Source organism: Amphiura filiformis, chromosome 6, assembly GCF_039555335.1.
Source record: "Amphiura filiformis chromosome 6, Afil_fr2py, whole genome shotgun sequence".
Taxonomy (NCBI): Eukaryota; Metazoa; Echinodermata; class Ophiuroidea; order Amphilepidida; family Amphiuridae; genus Amphiura; species Amphiura filiformis.
This window is the reverse complement of record NC_092633.1, coordinates 54,364,297-54,375,841: the sequence shown is the minus strand read 5'-3', so window position 1 is coordinate 54,375,841 and position 11,545 is coordinate 54,364,297. Positions and strand designations below refer to the sequence as shown.

General features: G+C 37.3%; 1 protein-coding gene across 1 annotated transcript; it reads right to left on the bottom strand.

Moving 5' to 3' along the window:
* Positions 1-6,180: 6,180 nt before the first annotated feature.
* LOC140154286 (testis-specific serine/threonine-protein kinase 3-like) lies at positions 6,181-10,507 on the bottom strand. The gene is made up of 2 exons (XM_072176867.1): positions 8,809-10,507; positions 6,181-6,649 (listed from the first exon to the last, which is right to left on the bottom strand). Exons 1-2 carry the CDS (start codon positions 9,946-9,948, stop codon positions 6,266-6,268), a joined length of 1,524 nt encoding a protein of 507 aa, XP_072032968.1. The 5' UTR covers positions 9,949-10,507; the 3' UTR covers positions 6,181-6,265.
* Positions 10,508-11,545: the final 1,038 nt, after the last annotated feature.

Below are 11,545 nucleotides of genomic sequence, written 5' to 3'. Positions count from 1 at the left end.
CATTGGGTTCAAGTGAAATGCAAGTTGTGTCTTTTCTTATTCTACTTCTGTAATGTAATTCAAGGGGGTAAAGGAAGTTATTTTTTTATATTTTGAACTGAATTTAAGTCTGTCACCTGCAGATTCCTATTCCTGATTGCTGCCTACCCCAGAGGTACCCTACTGTCCAGTACCAATCCAGTACCAGTGTGTGTACTGTACGACATGTAATTCCGATGTGTGTGCTCTAGAGTACCCACCCAGGTACTCTACCAATGAAGTAGCTTGGCAGCAGTGTACCTCTGGGGATGACACCAGAAATCAGGATGTGGTCATTAGATAAAGGGAGGGTGTAATTGATACAACTATTTAATGTAAAAACAAATTATGTACAATAAAGAGATAGTGGTTTCATTGTATTAAATAATAGTATTTCAAACTTGATATTCATGATTAATATATTGTTCAAAGTTGTACAATGTTGATCCATTGTGCAATTTGCTTTAATACAGGACAGTGTAACTGTTGAACTGATTATGTACACATAAATTTTATACTGTAAATGTTTGATAACTGAATATCCAAAGCCCAATTAAAGGGACTTACATTGCACAGGTGTATAGTGCTGTGTCACAATGTTGCAAGTACATTCATAGCTGTTGTAATAGTTTTATTCAACTCTAAAGTTCATCACATTCCTAATTCAACAACTCATCCTATGCCTTTGTACAGGAGCCAAGCATTGTTAATCGGTGATGAATCCACAGTCCAGTAGCATAATGTGAACGCAAGGTTACGAGTGAGCGCGTAAAATTTGTTATGCCTGGAACTTTTGCGTAAACACTCTCTTATGTTGGAGGCAGCAGCTAAATTATTACAGCTTTATTCTTTAGTTTCATTGCTCGCTTTATTCTTTATAGTTTTATTACTGATATCAACTGAGAAATCACTGATCTTCTTGTAAGGTTGAGTGGCAATGACAAAAGGACATTCCGAATGAAAGAATCATGTGAATTAGACGATCTTCAGCTTGTTTTCGTTGTTGAAAGGGATTCAATTATGTTTCACCATTGTTCATCACAAATTAACAACTCGCGTCTGGCACAGTTGTTAATCTGTGATGAACAATGATGAAACAATTTTGAATTGTTAAATGAAGGTCTTGGCAACACATAATTGAAGAACTGAACCCTTGAGCAGGAGGTTTGTAAGATCAAATTCACAATTTGCATCTAACACAATAGTGCCAAAATTTGAATTTGTGTTGCAAATATAATAGTAGCCTTTGGACTTGATTTGTTTAAATTCATCAGATGCACTAGCTTTGTGAAAGTGATGGAAGTACAGGGTGTCCTCTCTTAAAAGTACATTCCGAGATGTGTCAACCCAAACTGTCCCTTACACATGTCATTTTGATTGAATTTGTAGAATATTTACTAATGTAGTTACTAACCAAGTAGGCACTGTGTTTTCATATCAGGAGAGACAACTAGTTCTGTATGCCCGGTGAAAAGGAATTCTGTGCAAATCCAATAGGAGATGTGATCTCAAACACGGACATAGGTTTTTTCATATTTTGTTGATATTTTTAAAAGAAAGTGATATTTCTTCAATCTATCAACCATATTTTGTAAGCAACTTCAGAAATTTTGACTGATTCGTTAGTCTCTGCCAGATCTCTGAAAGTCCCCATAAGAGTTTAGGATAAGGGTTACATTTAAGAATTAGTAAGAATTGGAATTTGAGTTAGTATTGGGGTTAGGATTACAGCATCCCGTGCACTAAACGTTCTCCAAACTACTGCATATTAATATAATTGAAAGTATGGTAGTAAGCCTAGTCACCAGGATTGTTGTAATTTAAATTGCTCACTTTTTTCAGCATCTGATCTAGGTGTATTCTCACTATTTTGTTTAAAAATTGCAAACATTATTGGAGATTTAATATTTATAAGCTTTATTGTTGTCTTTTGTACCAACTACTGCAAACTCGGAGGAAGCATGGTTACATTACTTAATTTAAATGTTTTGAAGCTACATTTATTTTATTAACTGCTTCGGATTTGTCAAGAAGCTATAGCTTCTGTATGTTACAATAATTTATGTATCAAAATGGTATGTATAACAGTAATGTGTGCAACATGTTAATCTGTGTGTAAATGTTTTGTGTGTAAAGTTGAGAGGGGTATTGTTTTGAAGGATTACATAATCAGACACAGGTAACCAGATGTTACATTTTCATGAATAATGATAATAAAATTTGAATTTTAAAGGTGAACAACAAAAATTATTGAAAAGTTACAAGATTATGAACTGGTGAATATTACAATCTTCTTGACAAGTGCATAAACAGTCTGGTCATATTTAGGGGGCAAAACCCAGGCATGTAAAATGTTGTCCCTATTGGAGGGAAAAACAAGCTGACATAACATTAATTTTCATTCTTTCTGTCCCAATTTTACTTGAAAATACCTCTCCATGTTATGTTAGATATTATCATGATGCTAATGAAGTACTGACAGACTTGGTACTAAACTACTGTACCCTTTGAAAGCAATATTGAGTTACTATAACATTTCCAAAAAAGTACCTAACATATTTGTAGAGAATATAAAGGTGGCTCCTTAAGTGTTGGAAAATTAATAGCAGAAGTTTTTAGAAATTTCAATAGGAGGAGCAAATCGGTAAACAATTAAATAATAGTGTGTATGTATTTATTAATTTACCTGGGATTATAGCATGGGTCAAAGAGTTGGGCAGAAAGCTGCAGTGCTCGATCGTGCTTATTTTCCATGAATAGGTTGAATCAGTTGCTGTCAGTAAAACATGTTGGGATATTCAAATTGTACTCATCTAATACCCACTTCTGGCACTGAGTAGTTTGTGTTTGGACAAATTATGTGTTTGGACTTTAAGCCCATTCACTCATCCTGAATTACTTGCTTTAATCATGTGTAAGAAATGTAAAGTGTGTAAATGTTGTTACTTTTGTATTTTGGAAGTAATTCAAATAAACATTATATGATCATTCAAGTTTTAATGAAATAACATCTTTTGATGAGATTTTACATATGATTTTACACTTTATTCAAATTTACAACTGGGCACATAGACTAGTAATAGCAATGTTACAAAATTCAAACCATGGTAGACGGATTACATGAGTGCAATCGCTACTATCTGAAGTAAGTGATTTTGGTAATAAGCAGGGACAGGCGATTTGCGCGGAACTTTTTTTCCGCGCAATCTCCGCGCAATTGGCTATTTTTTTCCCATGGGCAGGGATACATGATTTGCACTGAAATAAAGTTCCGCGCAATCTCCGCGCAATTTGCTATTTTTTTCCGTGCAAATCGCCTGTCCCTGGTAATAAGTTAAGATTTATTATTGTGCTATTCCAGTTGATCTCCCACACAGGCTATGTAGATTCCAAATGGAATCACCCATTCAGGAAACCCCATTTGAAATTCACAATCCCTGTGTTGAAGGTTAAGATCATCTCTTCCATAGGGGGTGTATGGATTTCAACCGGAATAGCACATTAACACACAACAAAGGAGTCATGACATCTTGGGTTTGGGGTTTCCACTATATGCAGCACACTGATTGCTTTGGGTATGTAATGAAATAGTCACAGTGATATGTAATCATTTTCAATTTGGCATTTTTTCTTGCTACATTTGTTTGTTTTACCAGTCTGTCCGAGTAGACACACACTTTGGTCCTGATGGGACCACACTCAAGCAATATGCTCAAGTCATCCTTAAAAACATATATACGGGACACATGAGTCGGATGTCGCTAATATTGATTTTGAGATATTGGCAAAAGAAAGTTTTAGAATTCTTTTGTTTTTTATTGCTTCAGCGATTGATAAATTGACGTAACTTTGCAAAGAAAAGTTGTATCAACATGGGGTTTTCAGTTTGTGAAAGCTCTACATGTCCTCTTTAGAAACACATGTAAAACTCATTTTCGACTTGGGTTGACATGTGACTCATTCCACTTGATCATGTCACATATATAAATAAGCATGCTGCCCTATATGAAGAGAAAAGAAAGAAACAGATTTGAAGGGGAAAAAAGAAAGACCACTCCCAAGAAACAAAGTTTATGATAGCCCTTGGGTCATGAAAATTTCAAACTGGCCATTTTTCTTGCTACGTTAATGGAATCAGTGTTTTTGTTGGGTTTTTTTTGGGTGGGGGAGTCCTAACACCTCAAATTACAAAACTAGGGTTGATGCCATTGTTACAATAATGGTACCCCCAAATCCCATGACTTCACTAATGTAGCAAGAAAGTACACCAACACCAGACCATCCTGTACCTTTGTGCCGTGTCACTTTGTTTAAGTGTGAATCAGTGCACATTGCAATAATAGGATGGTAGGCATGTCTCCTTCAGAAACTGCCTTTTCCTTAGGATGCAGATGTTTATGTTACCAATCTGCACCCAAAGGACAACATGCAAACAAGTAAACAACAGATGATGCGTGTGTTTGGGAGGCAGGTATTTTGAATGTGCTTAGGGAGTGATCGTTATTTATAGCAAGGGGGAAATGGGAAAATTTAGGGGGAACACAAAATTTTTGGGGGGTCTTAAGGGGGGGGGGGGAACCTGAAATTTTAGTTGAACCAGGAGGGGTATTGTTAAGTTTTAAAGTGGAGAAAATTGGGAAAACAAGGGGGAACGCAAAAATTTTGAGCGGACGCGAGGGAGGAACACAAAATTTTTTGTTGATATTTTTTCAAAACGCCCATTCCCCCTGCCGTAAATTACGATCGGTCCCTTACTCCAAGTGTAAATCCCAGTATCTGCTTGAAGTTAAGCAGATACTGTATTGTATTTGGGAGAAGATCTGATACAATGCAAGTATCTTGTACACTACCAGATACCATTTGTGGCCACCTGCACAGGTACATCATCGCCAAGGTATTGGCTGGTACTGTGCAGTACAATGGAAATACTAGTGTAGTACCAGTGCTGCAGTACCAGTGCTGCAGTACCACTGCTGGTGGGTCCTGTGTAGAAGCAGAATTGGGAATGTGTATGTGTAGGTACTCTATGTGTGTACAAGTATTTGGTATTTTGGTGATGGTATACATTTGCAGGCAGCTGCAATAGGATTTGTGAAAAAGGAAAAGGCATATTTTCTGTCTTGTATTAAAGTTGTACTCAAAATTACTGGTGGTGTTTTTCATACTGTTGTAAAATGTTCAACAAACAGTATTTAAGATAATAAATTGTTTAAAAACATGCATTTTTGTAGTGAACTTCATTGTGTGAAGACATATGGTATTGCCATGAACTAGGTGTCTTGTTTGCTACTGGCTTCAGTTGAACCTGCCACTAATTTTTAGTTGTTTGATTTAATGTATTTGTCCCTGAAGAAGAGCAGTTTATGATGATATCTGCTCGAAATGGCTGTTGTTTTTGTCTGTATTTTTGGTTTAGATTGTCTGCTAAAGTGCACAGTGATTATCATCACTTGTTCCAGTGCACTTTTGTATTGTTTACTTTATTCTTGTCCTTCTGGCAGGTTTTACATTTCTGTGGGGTTGGAATTGGAAATCTTTGGCTGTCAAACTTTATTTAAACTGCCTACATTTATTGTTTCTTGTTCTCCTGCATTTGTCCTCAAATGAAGTTGGTGTCCCTTCTTTTCAGTTGTTTGTATTCATTGTTCAGGATATATCCTCTTGTATCATTTAGTGATTCTTGACGTGTGTTTGTGACCTGTTTGAACTCACCATTACCAACTTTTTATTAATTAGCCTGAGCAAATGAGCAGTTTACTCCCACAATCACTCATCAGGATTATTGTAGTCCAGGGAGGTAAATAAGGATAAATTACTGGGTGGGCAATTTAATTTTGCCCTCAAATCAGGGAAATTAATTCACTGGGTGTACAGCTGTAATTAATGGCACCATTTTCCAAAATGCAGACCTGTTTTTTGCAAAGAAATCAGCTTCTATGTAAAAAGTGAACTTTACCGCCCCCATGGACCTTTGATGCTGGATTTTTTTATCATGGACCTTTGTGATAGTTCCCAAAAGTTCTTGACGATTTATAACATTGTCATGATTGTTCCTATAATGTTCGGATACATGTATCTAAATTGAATTTTTTAGACTAATAATAAAACATTACAAGCATTTTCAATGTAAGAAAAATATTTTTAATCACACTCATTGTCCATTGTCATTTTACCACAAAGAAGAGTAATTAAAAGGTATATACATAAATCTTCTTTGCTTAGAAAACAATACGCAAAAAGTATTTTATCAAGAAGGAGCTAAAGAGGAAGTACCAGGGACATTAGGATCCATTTGAGCGACCATTTGGTTTTGTCCTGGACCAGTCGTGTTCATTGGAGCTGCCACCGGCGTCTTCTTCCCTTCAGGATCAGACCCTGGTGTTAACATTGTCGATGACGAACCAGCAGGATCCTCTGATGGTGGCATCGTACACTGCCCTTGCATCCATGGACTATGACGTATCTTACTCAAAGTGGCTCGATCACGATAACAGTAATATAAGATTGAATGTAAGAGTACTTTCACTTCGTAGCAGACGGTTCTTTTACGCGGGAAATCGAGACGATTTTGAGCCATTATATTCAGCATCTTCTTCACGTCGGAGTCATCGTAGGGCATTGTACCGGTGACCTGAAATTTTCAAAATGGAATTTTAAAAGTCAGTTGTCGGTGATACATTTGTTCTAAATACAATTTGATACTGGAGTGTTCTAAGATCCATTTCCACCAGAACCGTGCACTTGCATACCTTCCTCACCCGGGGTTTAAAAAGTTGTCAACCAAGACCAAAAGATTTTTTGTAGCATGAAGCGAGTACCTCCACCCATCCAACCCGTTACAATGCATTTTAAATGTGTTTACCATTAAGCCTACCCAAACCATATTTGAAAACTAAAAAAAAGAAATACATTTTAAATGTATTTTATAAGCGTTTAAAATATTTTTACACTTCTAAACTGGTTAAAAACATGAAAGGGATATATCATTGAAATATCCCCATTCACATCTTGAATGCATGTAAGTTTATTATGAATACAACTAGCCCCTAACCCAGAAAATTTGTAGATGACAACCGACCAAGTCGGGGTTTTCTCTCATAGTTATTTTAAAGAAGATAAATTTGGCGCTTTTCTCAAAGACTGCTCATATTGTCAGAAATCTGCTGTGCTAACATCATTTTCCTTCTGAAAATGTATAATTTTATGTACTTATCATCTTTACTTTTAAAGATATAATACGAAACAATCTATAGTAGCCTAAATAAAGGAGTTGGGAAAACTTTTCGCGATAAAACCTCGAAGGGTTATGATCCTTTTGCAAATTGCATTCTTGCAATGCTAATCATACAGTCATGGGAAGGATAAAGTAACTTTTTGTCGAGGTTATCCAAAGACGGGAAAGTCTACTTAATTGTCTCTTTTTTAAAACATACAGCCATATCGAGAATACAAATTAATGATAATTGTTGAAGGATGAAAAAGGTTTACTTTTTTAGAAAATGGATCAGTCGGTACAACTGATTAAAATGATAATTTGTTTTGTGTCATGCGAAGTATGAAGTAACTTTTTTGTGAGGTTATCCGAAGGCGGGAAAGTCTACTTTACTGTCCCTTTTGCTTAAACATGCAGTCATTGACTATATAAATACTTTCTGCGAGGTTATCCGCAGACGGGAAAGACTGCTTTGCTGTTTTTTGTAAATAGATCAAAGTTTTTTTATTGTTTGCTTGATTAATTGATAAGATTGATTAATAATCAAGTAATCAAACAATCAAGTACAATTGATGAAAATGGTAATTTATTTTTGTGTCATGTGAAGGATAAAATAACTCTTTGCGAGGTTACTTTATTGTCTCTTTTGCTTGATTAAAAATGCAGCCATATGGAGAATATAAATTGATGATAATAAAAGGATGGAAAAGATGTAAATGGACCAGTCATGTTTGTTTGATTGCTCGCTTGATAGATTGATTAACATTCAAGCAATCAAACAAGCGAATAATAAGGTACAATTGATTAAAAGAGATCACACCACTAAATCAGGTCCCCGCCTATCTGTATATAACAACCCATTCACTGACAATACCTGGTTGATTTTAATGGGGAAAAAAGTTTGGAATAAAGGCTGGCGAGCCCATTTTTAGTGATAGTTGTGCTCTGTGGATGTCTTGCTCACTATCTAAGCATAAAAAGATTTTTTTTAAATAAAATTATGAAATTTTAGGAACGTTTGGGGTTAAATTCACCAAATGACGTCACAACACAAGGTATTGTGTAGAGATTGGTATAATCGTGTTCGAAGCATCACCGCGGATAATTTAGCAGCTCAACAACCAAAAAAATGCAGGTTCTGGAGTAGAATATATCATAAACTTTTAGCAAAATGGTGTTTTGAATGCGTTTTAACCATGAGAAAATGACGAAATCTTCTGTGCCTTTTAACACATAAAATAGGAACTTGATGGTGTGATCCCAAAAGGGTAATTTGTTTTGTGTCATGCGAAGGAAAAAGTAGCTTTTGCGAGGTTATCCGAAGACAGGAAAGTCTACTTTACTCTCTTTTTTGCGTCCAAATCAATGGCTGCTGAAGCAATACAATTTGAGCAGATTGTGATTAAGGGACGTGTTCCCTCTCCACGTCCATGGAAACTCGTAAATGGCAAATAAAACACGCTGGATAAATCAAGCAAACAAGAAAAAGCAATTCAAGCCAGCACTTTATAACACTTACACTAAAAATTATAAGTTTAAAGCGTTTTTTAAGTTCTTATTTCTTCTTCAATTCTTACCATAATAAAGAGAATCACTCCCATACTCCAAATGTCAGCTACATGTGGGTCATATGGAATTCCTCTTAAGATTTCCGGTGATGCATACGCGGCGCTTCCACAAAAAGTACGACACAGATTATGTGCATCACTCCACTCCCGCGCAAATCCGAAGTCAGTTATTTTGATTTTATACCCTACATTCAGTAAGATGTTTTCACATTTCAAATCACGATGAAAAATCCCTTTATGATGAAGATACTCGAGACCGTCAAGGATCTGTGTGAAAATATAACGTGCTCGATCGTTTGGTAAAATTCGCTTTCGTTGAATGTATTCGAGTAAGTCACCGTAATTTGCTAGTTCCATCACCATGAACACTTTTGGTCCATGTTCGAAACAATCGATGAGTCGAATGATGTTTTTGTGTCTAATTTGACGGAGAACACCGAGTTCTCTTGGAAGAAATTTCCGCTGATATCTCTCGTTTGTTTTAGCTCGAGATATGATCTTAACAGCCACGTAACTAGGACGCTGAAGCCTGGTGTGAAATCCTGATCTAACTTTAGCATACGTTCCTTCACCAAGTTTTCGTTTTATAATGATACCTTTTGCTGCTAAGATCTCACCATCTGATCCCGATTTCGCCGCCTCATGAAGAGCATCCGCATAAGCATCTTGCCCCTTTGTTCCACGTGCTTTTAATGGTTCAGGTTTGTGTGCGTGTGGCTTGGGGATTGAAGGTTTGGGCATGTCTTTGACCGTTTTCGTAGTTTTCTTCGCAGTTTTAGGCCTACGCTCAGTTTTTTCATCTCTCTTTTGTTTTTGACTTCGATCATCTGACGTTGCCTGTGAACCTTTTGCGACCTGTTCGTGGTCTGTAGAGTGTAGACTTTCTAACAGTGTAGGTTCCTGCCGTTTTGTACAACTTTCGTTTTCATGTAGTTCGGAACCACAGTCTACTGGTAGATGTGGCGAGTCTGTTCTTTTGTTGGATGCTTTGCGTGTAACAAGTCTTCGTAGTGCCCCGTAGGCATTTGTAATTGCTGATTTTGTCCTACCGCTCTCACTTCGTACACTTCGTTGACTTGACGCACTGCTCTGACGACTGCTAGCAACACTACTGGCATGACTGACAGAACCATCACAGTCTAGTTCCATAGCCACAAACAAATATATTGCTAATTTAGGTTCAAATTTTGTATTGTAGGCCTATTATGCCCCATCTTTCTGAAGCCTAGCCCTGCCCGCCGCGCCAAAGGATCGTAAAACAAGGCGCAAGCGGGCCGCCGTGCTTTGCACTTTACATGCCCGTGCAGCACATTGTGTGGGGACCTTGATAATATGCAGCACATGGCTTGCGTTGCTGTGTTGCGCGTAGTGACAACGCGTTACCTAGTGACTGACCCTGCCCGCATGCTTAAACGCGTATTATACGCGTAAATACGCGCAATATAGGCATACCAAAAGCTGAATTCATGACTTTATTTGAACCCACAGAATTAGAGAATCTGTGTTTGAACCAGTGGTTTGTTCAGCAGTAAATAAACATTTTGGATTTTTGGCCGGGCTAAGCACAGTACTCACGTTAGGATGTTCATTTTCAAATATCCCGCTATGGTTCAGTATCAACCTTGTCGTTGAAGTATCCACTGGATTCCCAATGTCAACTTGAGCGTACTGTGAAACAATAAAGTTGGCCACGATGGTCATAATGCCACAAAATCTTACTATAAATAGGGGAATGTTGTGACTTATATGTACTAGCGGTCACCCGTCTTTCGCGGTTCGTAAATAAATGCAATTTTACCAAATGCATCACCATGCACCTTCCGAGTTTTTATTGCGAACAATTTTACCAACTCCATAATTTATTACCGAATGATCAGTCGTTTCATTTAATTCATTTTAATCAACTTTGTTTTTGTTGCCCCCCCCCCCGTGTTGCCCTCTATCCTCCCGTTCTTTCCACCGTTTCCCCCTTTAGCTCACATCCCTCTTCTCCGCTCTGTCTCTTCTGATCTGTGTCTGTCCATAGTAGGGGAAGGTGGGGCATAACGGAACACTTAACTTTGAGGATGCTCTGTGACGTCACCATAAGTAATATGACTGTAAAAATTATATATTCAGTTGAAGTTTGTATTTACCTTTAATATACCATTAACCAATATAACTTGAATCTACATATCTTACACCAGACGGGTAGTAATTTTTTGACTCGATCTTGCTCGAATGTCAGTGGATTGTTTCAGATAAAAATTTTGTTGTAAATCCTCGTAGCCATACTTGTGTTCCTCAATATAATTTGCATAGACGGCAGTATTGCCAAGGCCTATTTTTCCAGGTGGTTCCGTTTTGCCCCGGGGGTCCGTTATGCCCCACCTTCCCCTACCATGGTTTTAGTACTTCTTCGTAGTCAACTGCTAAAAATTTTGTGAATGTGATTTATGTGAAACATAAAATGTACAATTTGTAAGTCAGTAGGCCTATATTAGTAGGAATTATGCTCAAAAAAGTTATAATTTGTATTTTTGCCATTTTTGCGAAGTTTGATGGTCACCCATGCATCGTGAATTGTTAAATTATATCGCCAACCCATAGCACCCATTCACTCTCCTCACTCATTTTGATTTTCCCGTGTTTATTTATTCCCAGCTGCTTTAGAGGCAGCGTGTTGATGCGCGATGTCGCGAGATGACGCGAATTAAATGATACGCGTTTTTTGTTTGACGCGGCGTGTTGATACGCAAAGACGCAA